Source organism: Rissa tridactyla, chromosome 3 (assembly GCF_028500815.1).
Source record: "Rissa tridactyla isolate bRisTri1 chromosome 3, bRisTri1.patW.cur.20221130, whole genome shotgun sequence".
NCBI lineage: Eukaryota > Metazoa > Chordata > Aves > Charadriiformes > Laridae > Rissa > Rissa tridactyla.
In genome coordinates, this window is record NC_071468.1 from 6256745 (window position 1) to 6271970 (window position 15226).

Below are 15226 nucleotides of genomic sequence, written 5' to 3' on the forward strand. Positions count from 1 at the left end.
GGATGAAGACTCCACACCGACGTGATGGTTCGGTTGCCTGAAATGCTGTAGGGAGGGTTCGCTGGAGTCACTGTCTGGCAGCTGTGACATTCAACAGAAATTATCCAATCTGTTTATCTTGTTCCCGCAACTGGGGGGAAAATTACTGTGATTGAAATGGGAAGAAGAATAGTTAACCTTTTATTTACTGCTCAGTAGGGTGTTTTTCTGTATCACTTCGGAAGTTCAGCTCTTGCGGGTTTCAGTTTCCATCCACGCCTGATTCCTCTGTGTTTTCTGGGCACTGGGATTCTCTGGCGTGCTTTTATTTGCTTGAATAGAGATACTTTCTGGCTGATGTCAAGAAGAAGTTTTGGAAATGTTCAAAACATGTCTCAGAACATAAGCCACCTTTTTTGGTAGAGACCAAGACTTGACAGATGATGCCTAGATAAATAAAAAAGCATGTATTTTAATGTTTGCCCATTTTCACTTGCGCTTTGGTATAGGTTGGAGGGGAATAATCAAAGAAAGCTTGGACAAAGAGCAATGGTGTGAATTCTGTAGGATTTGTGAATAAATTGAAATAGTCTGGAGTGTAACAACAGCAGGTGTTGCTTGGAAACCTTGTCCCGTATGGGACAGAAACACAACCTAACCAGTGGGACCAGCAGTACCAGAATTGAAAGCATTGGCCTAATCCCTTTTTGTGGCAACGTTGCAAAAAAATAGCATCACTGTTTATTGCTGCTGTTGTATATTGTAGGGGACGATAAGGAAGGGGGGGTGTGTGGGGGTGGGGAAGAAAGATCTACCTGCCACCACAACTCATTCTTGTGTGTTCACATGTGCTGTAGAAGAATGATGGTTGAAAACTGAATGTGCTTCCCTACTAGTCAAGTGTGTGTGTGGGAATGAATTACAAAAAATGATGACACCTTTTAGTTTGTGGTTTTCTTCTCAAGTTTTTTTTTTACTTCATTTTTCTTACAGTTCTTTAGAGACTTTGATTGAGGCATCTGATTTTGATGAGTCCAGGGGTGTCATACCTAAGATATTCCCTGACTGTACTTTTCTCTTCATTCAGTTTTTTCATTATATTTTGTTTTTATTGCATGGTGTCTCCATCTGGTCTGATGTGAGAGGAAAGCACATTCTTTGAATAGCTAACACGTTCGTAGGTCACAACTTTTCTCCTCTTAAAATGGCCGCTGAGAAAAGACTTAAAGTATTAGACAAAAAAAGATGACCCTGTGTATCACCATCGAAGTTCTGAGGTTTTGTGTCGTGAACTTTCCCAGTGAGAGGACCTTCAAGGGGTGAAAACAACTGAGGCTTTCAAACAATTGTCCAATATTTACAGTTGTACAGCCCTAAAGATTAGGGCGTTCTATGAAAACATTTCGCCTATCCTGCATGTGGATTGCAGTACACGTATAACAAGTGTTTAGTGCATTTTCCTAATTTCTCCTTCGGTGCAAATACTTCAAAATTTAGCCTTTACTGTTTTTCATTTTTATTTAATTATCAAAGTTGAGTCTTATTACATGTCTTACAGTTATAAACGTTTTCTTACAATATTATTCCTACCTTTGTGGCTAGATACAATGCCAGAAGGGATTGACTTGTGATAAATAAATAAACCACCTTAAGATCTCCAACTTCTTTATATTTTATTTCTTGCAGATGTGATCCATACTGTTGGGCCGATTGCAAGAGGCCATCTCACCGACGCTCATAAAGAAAACTTGGCAAACTGCTATAAATCCTCTCTGAAACTGGCAAAAGAAAACAACATCAGATCAATTGTGAGTACTTTATGAGAACACGTTATTTTTTCTAATTTGGATCTTTGTTTCCTTGCTGTAGAATAATTATATATATAAAAGTAGGCTTCCAGAAGGATTTCTTGCTGTACGTGATGTGAAAAAGCAAGAAATTGGATATCGTTTTGCCAAAATAGTTGCTAGAGGAAAGGGATAAGCTTATTTTAGGAGTTGGGGAAAGTTGTCCTGGCAGTAGGGGTACAAACAAGTGCCGCCTTATGAAAGGGAGGGAGCGGTTCCTGTGGCCCGTTCTTAGACTGTTATTATTTATTTAAAAAGACCTAGTAAGCCACTGGTCAGGAGGACAACTGTATGCAATATTGCTTCCTAAATAGCTGAGAAGTGATTAATGTGGTGCTTATTTTGTCCATTAATGTTTCTTCCTAAAAATAAAGGTGTTGGTCAACTGTCACTGTTTAAGCACTCCCTTACCAGAATCCATCACAAAATAGCCTATTATATGATATTCCATTGAATGATAAAGGTGCTTTGGTTGCTTGAAATACACGTTACATTTTTCTGCCTCCAAAGGCTAGATTTTCAAAGTCCACAGAGAAAAGGAGCCGTTCCTTCTACAGGCCTGGACCTTTGACTCTGTAGCTCAAACCGTTGCAGCTGAAGTCTTTAGATATCCATAGGTTAGTTCCCTATATGTTTAATCGAGTTATCACCTGGGCCCGACTTCACGCCTTTTGGGTCATTTTGGCTTGTTGTGTGATCGCACGTTTACTTGGCAACTTAGGACACACACGTTTAATATAATAAATGCTAGTTGGACCAATGGAGTTACAGCAGAGTGAAATATTCAGTAAGGGAAAGTTATTAACATTGAGAAGTCACAAATGGAAAATAAAGCTTTTCGAGGTGAGGGGTAGGACAGGCTTAGGGCTTTGAGCCCGAGTTAGATGTCCCCTACAGAGTGAAACCTGATGAATGTTGCGTCTGTCTTTTTTGGTGTAAACTGTGCTCTTCACACTTTTTCTGCTAGTTAAATCCTCTCTGTACTTCTCCAAATGGTGTCCAGTGAGTCCCCTTTTTGCCATTATCCAGCCACAAAAGAGAAGTGATACCCAATTTAGTTGTTACTTGATTTTTTTAATTTTTTTTTTTAATGCTAGGCATGTAAGTTAGAACTGAAAGCAACCTTTGGGTGGGGGGAACATGTTTTGAACTTCCCTCTGTGATTGTTTAAACATACGAGGATATTTCTGTCCTGCTGTGTTTCCCATTGGAGGCAGCAAGATCTCTGTGCTGTTGCTCCTACACTCTTTCTTGTTCCTGCCTTTAGGCTCTGGGTAATAACATGCTGCTTCTCGGGAATTCAGGTTAGTGAGAATAAAGTTCCCAATGTGAGGGGGTGGAAAAAAATACAAGAAAAAAAATATGAAATGGTGTAAAAAAGACTATTGAAATAACAAAGTAGAAACTGTAGTGGGCATTGGTCAATGCTGGTAATACTCGTATCCACAGGGATTCTGTAATTTCAGGACGTTCTAGGTGGTAGGTTGGTATTTAACGTGGAATAATAAAGAGCGGTCATACTCATGGCTTTCGTGAAAACTAGCCTGATATTTTAGTAAGAAAAGATGACTGCAGGAGAAATCATCCATGGATTATTTCTTTGCTGATTAAGAGCTGGTGACTGTGCACCTGTTTGAGATAAAAAAAAAAAAGTCAACACCCAGACTTGCAGAACACAGCTGCACAAGCTGAACAGGAGCCAAGAGCCATTCATTCATACCGGCATTAAGAAGCTTAGCAAAGCAATATGGATTTTAAAGTCCACATGACAGATCATGGACTGTTCTGAAAAGCCCTAAGTCCAGTGATTTCAGTGATGCTTTGGGAAGTGAAGGCAACTTGAGTGTCTACCCTAATGAACAAATCAAGCCTGGAGCAAAGTAAAATGTATAATTCATTCAATTAAGGAGCAGTAGATTACTGTGAGTCTGGAAAAAAAAAAAAAAAAAATACAAAGTGCAAGTGGGTTTCACACGATCCAGTACGGTAGACGTAGAGGGAAAAGAAAGAAAATGAATAAAAATAACCCTACAGACTTCTGTGGCTTGCAGAGACCTGGGAGAACAGAAGTACTCAGCTAAGCAACATGCAAGTGTGGACTGGATTATGGCAACAGATACATGTGTAATAGGGAGAAGATAAACAGAAACTGGGGGGAAAAAAGGTTACTGGTGTAAAATAAGGAAGAGAAAATCAGCTGTTCTGATTGACAGCATATTTTGGTGGCCTTTTTAACAAGAAGGTGAAATGAGCTTGGGAAAGAGGAAAATAAGAAATTTTCAAATAGTTACTGAGTAAAAGCAGGAAAAGCGGTATACTTATGACATATAAATAAATAGGTATTGATGATAACAAGTTGTAGTATACTAAAAGAATTAACTAAACCAGAAGGCATCGGAGCACGAGCAGTAGTAGCAAGTGAGAAGGAAGCAAGAAGGCATGAAAGGATTGTAACAACATGAACGTGTTACTTATCTTCAGAACAGAAAGTCTAGGAATTAATGCAAGAAGAGGGGAAGAAACCCCACCACGGTTCAGATTGTTTTGAACACGAATTGTGTCATAGGAATTTGAGTTGCTGGAGGCATTATGAATGAGGAGTAATGACGAATGGCAGTGTATCAAGTTGGACAGAAGTGGGGGGGGGGGTGACTCAGGGTGCACCGCTAAACGCAGTTTAATTTAACATCTTTATTAATGATTTTTTGAGGAGTACATAAACAGCTCATTAATTACATTTACAAATGATGCTACATTAGGCGGTGTTGCAAACACTAGAAAAGGACAGAGATGTATGATGACAATTGATTACAGAGACTGCGAATAAAACCCGATCCAGCATCCGCTGCAGCACCAGAAGGGAGGTTTTTTGCCTCCACTTGAGTGGAAGAGAGGTCAGAACCGGAGCTGACAGCTACCTCAGCAAGGGAAAAGATGAAGTAGCATATGGTGGGGAAAAATAATCCAGTTCGCAAATAGTCAAAGGCGGCAGCGTGCTGGAAAACCAGAATAATGAGGAAATGGTGTTGAATAATAAGCCTCAAATTAGATATACTCGCGGCAGTCACTTGTTTTGTTTCAGTATTACATATTGTCAAGCTGCCTATAGAGAAATGATGGATGCCATAGAGATTGCGGTTTCTGTTCAAAATGGACTAGGGAGAACAGGAATAAGATTCGGAATAGATCAAAACTCACTTATCCGTATGTGTATGTGGATGTTTTACATACTGAGCAAGGGAAGCAACAATCTTGAAATACTGTGTAAATTGCGAGATGCAGCTTTATGGAGGGGGGGAGAGAAGAATCTCATTGTGTATATGACAAAATAGCAATTAAATGTTGCAGCTGATATTAATTTGGGTTGTGTTCGCATCCAAAGTGTCCAGGCATGGATGAGAGCAACTCTGTGCTAACTCTTGGGGGAGCACTGAAATCTCATCTGAAAACGTTATAATCTCAGTATATAAAAAAAAGATGTGATGGGTAAAACCAGAAATGAGATGAGGGAATATAATGAAATGCCAGTCAGCCTGATTGCCAAGGTTCATAATTCACCAGCAGCCCAGCCATGGGCGAGGATTTGCATAGCCATTACGGCAGAAAGAAAAGCCTCAGGAACAAATGTGATCGTCCGCGGGATTGTTCAGAGAAATGAAACAGTCCCTGACACTTGTCTCCCGTTTTCTCAAACCTTTTATGCTCGATACGAGGTTTTGAATGCCATATCGGCTGTTTTTCATGCAGGAGTTTGTCTCTCTCGGATCATCTGCTCCATCTACCTTTTGGGTTACCAAAGTAAAGTTTACGTTGGTGCTTATTATCTGTCATTCCCAAAAGCACTCGTCGCTCTCTCCTTTGCGCTTGTTTATGTAGCTGTGCCCACTGTCAGACGCTTGAGCTGCTCCCTGACTATTTGTGTGGCCACGGGCGCCGGGTGAGCCCTTTGTGTTGGATGAGTCTATTATTTACAAAATCCTCTGTCTGGTTAAGAGGATACTTGAGACATTGTTTCTGTTTATCTCCCCTTCAGTTGGTACAGATCAAGTGGAGAAAAAAAATATTTAAGGTAATACAAGGAGTTTATTTTCGCAGTAAATAGTTGGTATTTAAGCAAATTAAGTTTCTCAAATGTTCAGAATGATTTCCTTATGGAAAAAATTGTATTTTGGTGTTGGTCTCTAACACGCTTGTAGTGATTGCTATCCTGTGACAATTAAATGTCTGCTGTCTGAAACACTGGGCAATACATTCCCAGGCACCAAATCTTCACTGAAAGAAGAAATGGTAAAAATATTCCACTAGATGTTTTTGCTGTTTTCGTGTGGTTTTCTAAATAAGAGTTCTACAGGCCAATTAATTGTTAGGTTATCAGGCAGGCTGGGGGAGTTGTAATCACTGTTTTGGGGGATTAAATTGGTCCCCTGTTTACACATTGTTTGAAATTATTTACTCTGTGTGCTCTGGCTTTTTTTGGAGGACCTCCCGTCCTGCTTTGCTTTGCGTACACTGCTTTGAAGCCATCTGATACCCTGGAAACTTTTCTGGACTTCAAGCACTTCCCTGCCACGTGCTTCGGTTGTGGTTGAAAAAATTCTCAATCGATTGATGTCAGTCAAAGCTGGGATTGTAGTTGAACAGACACTTTTTCAACTACATGGAAAATAAACCCGCCTGGACGTGTTCGTGTCCAACCTGCTCTAGGTGAACCCGCTTTGGCTGGGCGGTTGGACGAGATGATCTCCAGAGGTCCCTTCCAACTCCTATAATTCTGTGATTAAAAAAAGAAAAAAAAAAAAAAAATGCTGTGCATTGTTGTGGCTAGGATGCAAGTCAAAAGGGCTGTAGTGTGTTTGCAGAGAGGGAAGTTGGTGCTGATGCTTCAGCCAGAAGGGCAAGGCAGGCTTCCCCTGCGGTGATTACAGAAACGGAGAAGTTTTATCTGGGACTACAGCTCTGCTGTTGTTCAGGACTGCGTTTGGTATCGCAGTCTTCACGATCGCTTCATGTTGGCGGGGGGTGAATTGTAAAGCTTTAACAAGGAGCATTTCTTCAGACCGTGCTCTCTGACCTTCCACCTCTAGGGAGAATTATGGCTAATGTGTGGGGGCTGGAGGAAATCCTCAAAGAACGGGGCTTTGTGAGTTGCAGAAGGAGGCCTGCTTACCACCAACCAATATATTAGCAGGGAGGAATACGAAATACAGACATTTTTCTATCGGATCCCTAGAGTCAGGTAGGGAAGAGTTCATGCTGTTCTAGAGCTTTACTAGATTAGTTTGCTGTTGCATTAAAAAAAAAAAAAACAACACCCTACACACCAAAAATATCAGTCTTACTTTCTGCCTGGATGTTTGTGCTATGAATGCAAAAGCTTGTCCCGCTCCAGGGAAAGCCTCTTAGCTGGACTTTGCTTCTCAACACCGCCACCCTGCTCCTTCTGTCTAAAGGCTACAAAGGCAAAAGAGGCCGTCTAGAAATATCTCAGAAGTAAGAGGAACTATTCAAGGACTGACTTGCTCATCTTCAGGTCGAGTGGAAAAGCCATCATTTGGCGGTGGGGGTGGCTGGTGACCTGTAATGATGGGATATTTCTGGGAGAGTGGATAGTCTCTTGACTCTGGACAAAGTAGGTCTCTCCCGTGCACGCAGCTCATGCTGCACTTTGGCTAGCGTTATTAGAAAAGTATGCTAAATAAGGTTAGGACACGCTTTTTGAAATCCACATTGTGCCTCCATTTCTGGGGTCTTAAGTGAGCATACGCAATGCATATTACTGGCTGTGCATATGCGGTGTTTTTAAGTTAAAGTACTATCTGAGAATTTGAGACTTTGTTAGATAAATATTCCTTGCATATAAATATTAAATTAGTCTACAGGGATTTTCAACTCGTAGGTGTTTTTCACAAACAAGGGTCACTTAATTTTATTCGTTGTGTTGGCAAAGTTAATACTAATATAACTCATTTGTACAGAAACACAACCTATTAATTATTCAGAGCAGGATATAAAAATACATCGAGAGGCATCTGCCACTTTATCCATTTATAGCACTTGAGAAATAACCAATTTGTTTTTTAATTGGCTTAAATATTTGTCCCCACCTGTAATTGTGGATTTTAAAAATAGACCTTGCAGCTATGCACTGGTATTCTTGGTATTTGTATTTACTTTTAAAAGGAAGGTGTACTTCTGATAGGCTGCACTGTTTCTTTGCGCTTCGTTTAAGTGGAGACATATTTATATTTAGCCTCTATGATGCCTGAGTCTTCAATTGTAACTCACGGACTTAAATTTTTAATATCCATTTCAAACTCAGAGTGTTGGCAGCTCCTCCTCTTCTAAATGTTAAAATTCATCAGAGGAATTTTGCTTGAATGGTAGAAAGGCACATAGAACGGTGTACTCTAACGAATGGACCTAACAGATTGTTTTACAGTCTTGCTGTTACCTGCCTTGTTCTCTCATGAGGCACAGTTATGTTTTAGGGAAAAAATAAAGCTTTTTTTTTTATTATTTTTAAGCAAACTTATTTCCTGCTGAAAATGTTACCATAGCAGTGAGTTATAAGTCTGAAATTCCTAAAGGTTGACTTTATTCTATCATCTGGTCTTCTGATATAGATTCATATCCATCAATCAGAAGAGTTGCTTTGCAAGGGAATTTCTGCAGTATCATAAACCCATTTAATTTGTTTCTTTTGAAACACTTGTTTAACGTGTAAGCTATGATATGACTGACCTTACGTTTTCAAACTGAGTTTTCTCTCCCATTTAGCCTTCCTCTTTTTTTTTTTCTTAGTAACTTTTTTCTTTTCCTAGGAATTTTCCAGATAATATCTTTAAAAATTAAGCCACTACATTAAGTTTTTAAGTTTGCTTAATTACCACGTTGGCTTTTTACATCTGCATCGGATGAGGAGGTTGTGATATTTCCTTTTGGTTACAGAAATTGCTATAGCTGGCCATGCTTTTGTTATCCCAAGGTGAGCCTGCTGCTGTGTTGCACGTGCTCCCAACCATTTCTTCCCAAATGACCTTGGCAGATTGAATCGCAATCCTGTTTCTTCAATAAAGATTTCATTAAATGAGATGTATTCGGCAAGATCAAGTGTAAATTGTTACACTTAAACAGAGACGCTCATTCAACCAAGAAAGGCTGAGGACTGATTGTAGCGGGAGGCAGAGGTTCCTCGGAGAAAAAGCTGGAGTTTGCAGTTGGATCACGCACTGGAAGTGAGTTGACAACATCACCCTGTTGTGGGGAAACTCAAGAGAGGAGCAGCTGTAGAGTGACAATTAAACAGGAAAGATCTGTGAGTTACCTATTGTGCTACTTGAGTAGAGTGAAGGAGACTGTTGTGTCCAGTGCGGGGAACTGGAGCCAGGGATGGTGAGGGAGTTAGAAATGGCACCAAGAGAAGAGTGAAAGAACAAAGTTTAGGTCTAGAGAAGAGAAGACTAAAGGTGAGGAGAGGAAGACAGAGAAAAAATCTAACGTGTAAAAAATGAAAGTATTGAAGAGTAAAAGTTCATAAATTGTTCCTGGAGACAGGACAAGAAGTAACAGCCTCAATTTTTAGGAATGGAGTTTTAGGTTAGAGATTACGAGCAATTTCCTAGATGGAAGGATGGTAAAGCATTGTGAAAATTGTTTAGGAAAGTTATGGCTCCATCAGGGGCTGGATGTGGGCCCATCACTAGCACTTGTTGAAACTTGGGTTCTTAATGCATGAAGCATTGCCAGAAGCCCAAAGGTTGAGCTCTGGCAGCTGCAGCCTTGGGCAAATCGGCAGGTAGCCTCCTCGCTGCGGCAACTGGCTCGACAGTGCAGACTCTGGAGGATTGTTTTATGTTGCAAACAGATTTTCCTGAAAAAAAATTGGTTTTAATGCTGTTGTCGTTTTATTGTTTTGTTTTGGTCACACAGTTGCCCTTTTTTTTTTTTAATTTTTTTTTTCTCCTGGCCAATCTGTTTTTGCTGCCTTGCCGGTGTGTCACTGGGAATGGTTTTCCTCTTGAGATAAATGCCGTTGTTTTCTGTTTCTCCTGCTATCTGGCTGCCCTTCTTTCTCACCATGGAGGGTTTTGTGCAGACACCGAGAAGATAACCAGCTTAGGGTGCACAGGCAATAATGTTGCAGCTTGTGTAGGCTTCTGGGTTTTTTTAATAATCTATTTAAATTTTGTTTCTGCTACCACGCAGTTATGTATTCAGTATAAATTTCCATGGAGGAAGCACATTTGTTTTATTTGATGCTTGAAGCGTATTTGCAGGGTTTGTTTTTTATGGCCAAGAGTGGCAGGAGCAGCTCAGAGGGATACGTGGATCAGTTGTGAATATGTCTGATGGTAACAGACCACATAGAAATTATTTGTGGTAAGGATGATGGTGTGACCTGATGTCATTCTTCCTTTTTTTTTTTTAATTATGAATAAGTATGAAGTATGAATAAATTCTGCAAGCTTGTGTATGTGATGGGTTTAACGTGTGACAATTTTCCCATCACCCTGTGGGGAATCCTGTGCTTAAAAGGATGAAACTTTCTAGAACACTGCCTGTTGGCCTAATAATTGGGGAACTGTCTCATTAGGGAAGGACAAAGTACAAATCTACCGGACGGTGGACCAAGACGCTAGTTGTAAGAGACAGCTCATAAAAACTAGAGATTGCTGCAAAGTCTACACCATAAAGTGCAGGGGAAGAGAGAATGACTTATGTTTCCATACAGAGGAAATTGTACTGGAAAAAAAATAATCTTCATTTTGATTGGAAAAAGAAAAAAATTGTAAAAATAGACTAGAGGAATTCTTATTTGCATGCAAATCTTAGCTATCTGGAGTCAAGGGTGTAAGATGCTTGTCGTTATTTGAATAACAAGTTCTTGAAATGGAAATTCATAGTAAAAGTTGATGGCAAATACAAAGTCCTAACAAAGCTCCTATTGGTGATGGGCTGTGGCCATCAGGCTCTGTGCAAAGGCATCGTTGTCCGTCTACTTTGCTTCCACTGACCTCAGTTCCCCGACATCTTGTTTGCAGTTTGTAGGCTCTTCGGGAAGGCTTGTATTTGCTCTGTAAAGACAGTCTGTGTGCTACAAAGGTGCAATCCCTGTTAAGACTTATGGGATTTACAGCAATAGCAGTAATGGAAAATAATAGTTGCAACAGGGTCAAATTTTTTTTTTTTTTTTTTGACACTGGCTCTCTCCATCACCAGAAGTGGAGTCAAATTCTGCTGGAGTCAGACATTGCTTATTCACAGGTTTTCATGCTGGAGGTGCCCTCCGTGATGCCTAGAAATGTACGCAGGGCTGTCTGGCAGATAGTGATTTGTCACTACCAGGCTTTTTTCCTTGCAATTTAATGGTGGGGAAAAGAACGGGTGATGCGGCATTTTAGCACTGCATGGTGCTCACAAGGTCCCTGTCACTTGGCATTTTTCATCTGATAATTCTGAGACATCTTCTGTACATCCTGTTTGTTTGTTTAAACATTGCCTTAATTTATCTGTACAAAGAAAGAGCTATGGTGAAATTTCTATCTGCTTTTTACCTGAAATCAGTCCATTTTTCAATTAGCGAAGTAAAAAAATATTTTGAATGTTGTTTTTGATATTTACATGGCTAATAAAAAGCAAATAAAAAGAGCATAAATTATTCTGTGTATCAGATGGGCATCATAGCACTTAACTATGTTTAAAAAAAGTATTTTATTACAGCATAATATCTACTTAGGATCAGCGTAAACATATTGAAAAGCAGTTCTGAAAAATAAACAGAAAGGGCATGCTTTGATGAGCCTTGTTTGCAGGTCGTTAAATATGTTTTCCCTGAATTGCTACTAGTTGCTTGGAGCCATCTACATTATACAGAAATGATATATTATGTCATAGCTACCTATAAGAAACAGCAATTACGAGTAGTTAGATAGAAAATTTATACCCTTTCCTGAGAGGTATTTAATGTTGTTCCAAATGATGATGTCACACTATCTTTTAAGGCCTGTACAGAGTAAAACCGATGTAATTTGAACAATCTAATCAAAGTAGTATATGGCTGGTTCTTCAGTATTGTATTCTGGTGAAAAATTCATTTCCTTCATCTGAAAAACTGTTCTCACCAAATATAAACTACATGCCGTCCATACTCAAGTAAACAGTTTAGCAGCCTTATGTTTTCAAAGCTGACTTGCTTATCAACTCCTAGTGATGCCTGCAATTAGGATTTAGAGGTTGGTTCATAGCACAGATGAAAGCAAATATAGCACATGGATTTAGTAGCTTTGGTAAAGAAAACCATGAATGAAAAGACGTGTGTTGTAGCATGGCTTCCCGTGGTTTGCCATTGAGACATCACTGCAAGGGGGAGAGAATATTTTTAAATTGCGATAATTACAGGTAGATTATTTTTTTTTTATTTTACCTTGTTATGCCTTTCCTTCCCAAAAGATGAGTACCTAAGTTAAAGCTATAAGCCAATAGCACGCATTTCTGTAGGCTGCAGTTTGCTTGAGCGTTTCCGTTACTTAGTGGTCTTATTAAAAACTAGTATTTATTCTTTTCAGATTGGAACATAGAAAAGTCTTACACTGCAAATCTTTTCTTTTTCTAAGAAAAGAAATCAGTGCATTACTAGTTTTTGAGTTGCCGTACCTTTCTAAACTTCGTGACATACACTGGCTGGATTATATCTCGATGAATTATATCTTGACCTGTGTCTGTTCCACGCAACCGCAGAAGAGGAGCAGATGTGACACCGTGGTTTTTGTTCATACCAAACAACATAGTTTGGACAGAAACCTTGGAAGATGATCTCAATTTGAGAAAACTTAGATGGTGTTGGGGCAGAATTATCCGCTAACATGTCCCGGCTCTGCACTTGCATAAACGCAGTGCAGTTCTTTCCCCTGCTTGTGCAGAAAAGAGGAAAACTGCAAGTGTGCCAGGGCCTATATAAAAGGTGAGAGAGCATAAGCCCAACAAGTTTTATGTTTATTACCTGTTGATATTCCCTGCTGTGGAATGCATCCCTCCCTGAGTCAGGCATAGACAGTCAGGCTTTGTGCAGGGAATTTTGCTGGTATAGTAGTGATGGGATTAATCCTCCTAGTTTGTAAGCAGCTGATGTGCTTTCCATGTGACCTCTCTGTGCTCTTTGTTTTTCCCTGCCCTGGATTCATCTCAGGCCACCCTTGTAAATGAGCTTCTTTGTGTTTTGGCGTGTTGGAACCTAAACGTGGCCCCTCCTCATCACATCCCTGCAGCTGAATGTCTGAGTGTTTGCATTAAACAGAAAGCTTTGTACCTGCCCGTCTCCTGCAGGAGGAGGGGATGTTGCCATTAATGATTCTGGATTACCAAAATGTTTTTGATATTGAACCTCCATCTCCTATTGAGTTCTCATTTATGTCCTTTCTAAGTCCTTGTGTGAGCGTCTTTTCCACCCGGATCATTGCAGATCAGAATTTTGTTTTTCAAAGCGAAATACACAGTGGTGCAAAGCATTTCTTCATGCATCTGTCACATGCAGGCATTCCTGTTTGACCTTTTCTTATCTATTCTTCCATTCTCAAATACACCAAGACTAAGTTTGGTGACAAGGACAAGCGCAAGACAAATGTAAGTCATCAAACTGTCATTTTTTTTTTTCTTTCTTTCTGCTGAATTAATGTCTCCCTTGCATTCTAATTCCCTTGTTTACGTACTGTGGTGCCATATTTTCTTTCTTTAACAGAGAAACAGTGTTCCAAGCATCACATTTTTATTACTTGCTGCAATCTTGAGTCATTATGTTTGTTGTCTGTAGCTCTGTTCCTTTTAAGTGTTTACGTACATCCCTTCTTTGATGCCTCAAAGTGTGTTTCATAATGTTTGAATTCCATAGGACATTTATGTATCAGTTTCCCTGATTTCTCCCCATTTCCCTTTTGTTCTGTATTCTCACGTCTTCATTATTTCACCTCTTTTGAATCATCTGCAAAATTACGAGGGTCTTTGACTATCAGAGCTGCTGAGTTGCATTATATAAAAGCAAGGTTGTATCCAGACCTAAGACAGTAGATACAGAAAGATTATAATTTATCTCACAAACATGTCTTTTCTCTGTGGCCCTGGCACAGAGATGAGAAGTGTGGCGTATAAGCTGAATTTTTGATGTGGTATTTATATCCAAATGTTTGTAATTCACCAGTTCAGAAAATGCAGCTCCCAGTTCTCTTAGGAAAGCAAGCCTGTAGCACCGTACGCAGGCGTGTTCAAAACGAAATATAAAAATTTTGCTGAAAGATGAGAGTCCTAAAAAATAGTTTCATTAGGCCACCAATCATTTGGTGAGCCAAGAAGTCTAGCGGGAGGTGTCCCTTCCCATGGCAGGGGGGTTGGAAATAGATGATCTTTAAGGTCCCTTCCAACCCTAACGATTCTATGATTTGAAGATGATCAAAGGGCTGGAGCACCTCTCCCATGAAGACAGGCTGAGGGAGTTGGGGTTGTTCAGCCTAGAGAAGAGAAGGCTCCGGGGAGACCTGATAGCGGCCTTCCAGTACCTGAAGGGGGCCTACAAGAAAGCTGGGGAGGGGCTGACTGTAAGGGCATGTAGCGATAGGACGAGGGCAATGGCTTTAAACTAGAGCAGGGCAGGTTTAGATTAGACATTAGGAAGAAGTTCTTTACAGCAAGGATGGTGAGACACTGGAACAGGTTGCCCAGAGAGGTGGTGGAGGCCCCATTCCTGGAGACATTCAAGGACCGGCTTGATGAGGCTGTGAGCAACCTGATCTAGTTAAAGATGTCCCTGCTTACTGCAGGGGGGTTGGACTGGATGACCTTTAAAGGTCCCTTCCAACCCAACATGTTCTATGATTCTATAAGAAGTATATTACTAAAAAACCGCAAGGTAGCGAGCGCTGGCTGAGATTGGTTCATTCAAATAAGCTGCAGTCTGAGAGGATGTATACCCATCATATTTCATTTTAGGACTTCACCCCCAGAAGCTAATGACATTAATGACAGCTAATTCTACTTAGGCCTGATGGTGGTGGTGACTACAGCTTGTAATCAGGCGCTAGAAACAACCCACTTGATAAATTCGAGGATGCTGAGCCAAATCACCTACTGCACTGTTGACTTTAATTAAAATTGCTGGTGATCGATGTTTTTAAAAGCAGGAACTGCTGGTGTTCTTCATCGCCATTTATTGTGCATCATTTCGGTGGCATGTCTGTTTCCTCCATTTATAGTTGAGGGGAGTATTTTGCCTTTTTCCTGTGTATTTGGCCCAAGCTAGATTCCTTTTTGGAAGACCTTAGTCCAGTGCTGTCAACATCATTTAAAGGATTTCTGTAGGTACCGGAGGCAATTGAAATAACTTATCCCATTCTGGCTAAATACTCGCGAATCTC

The 15226-nt window shown here is 40.2% G+C and overlaps 1 protein-coding gene across 3 annotated transcripts in view; it reads left to right on the forward strand.

The window, feature by feature from the left end:
• Positions 1–15226, forward strand: part of MACROD2 (mono-ADP ribosylhydrolase 2) — an 891460-nt gene that overhangs the window by 516771 nt on the left and 359463 nt on the right. For all 3 annotated transcript variants that reach the window (XM_054194034.1, XM_054194036.1, XM_054194035.1), the window contains exon 6: positions 1666–1787. In XM_054194034.1, coding sequence (XP_054050009.1) covers positions 1666–1787 — 122 coding nt within the window. The remainder of the gene's footprint in view (positions 1–1665; positions 1788–15226) is intronic.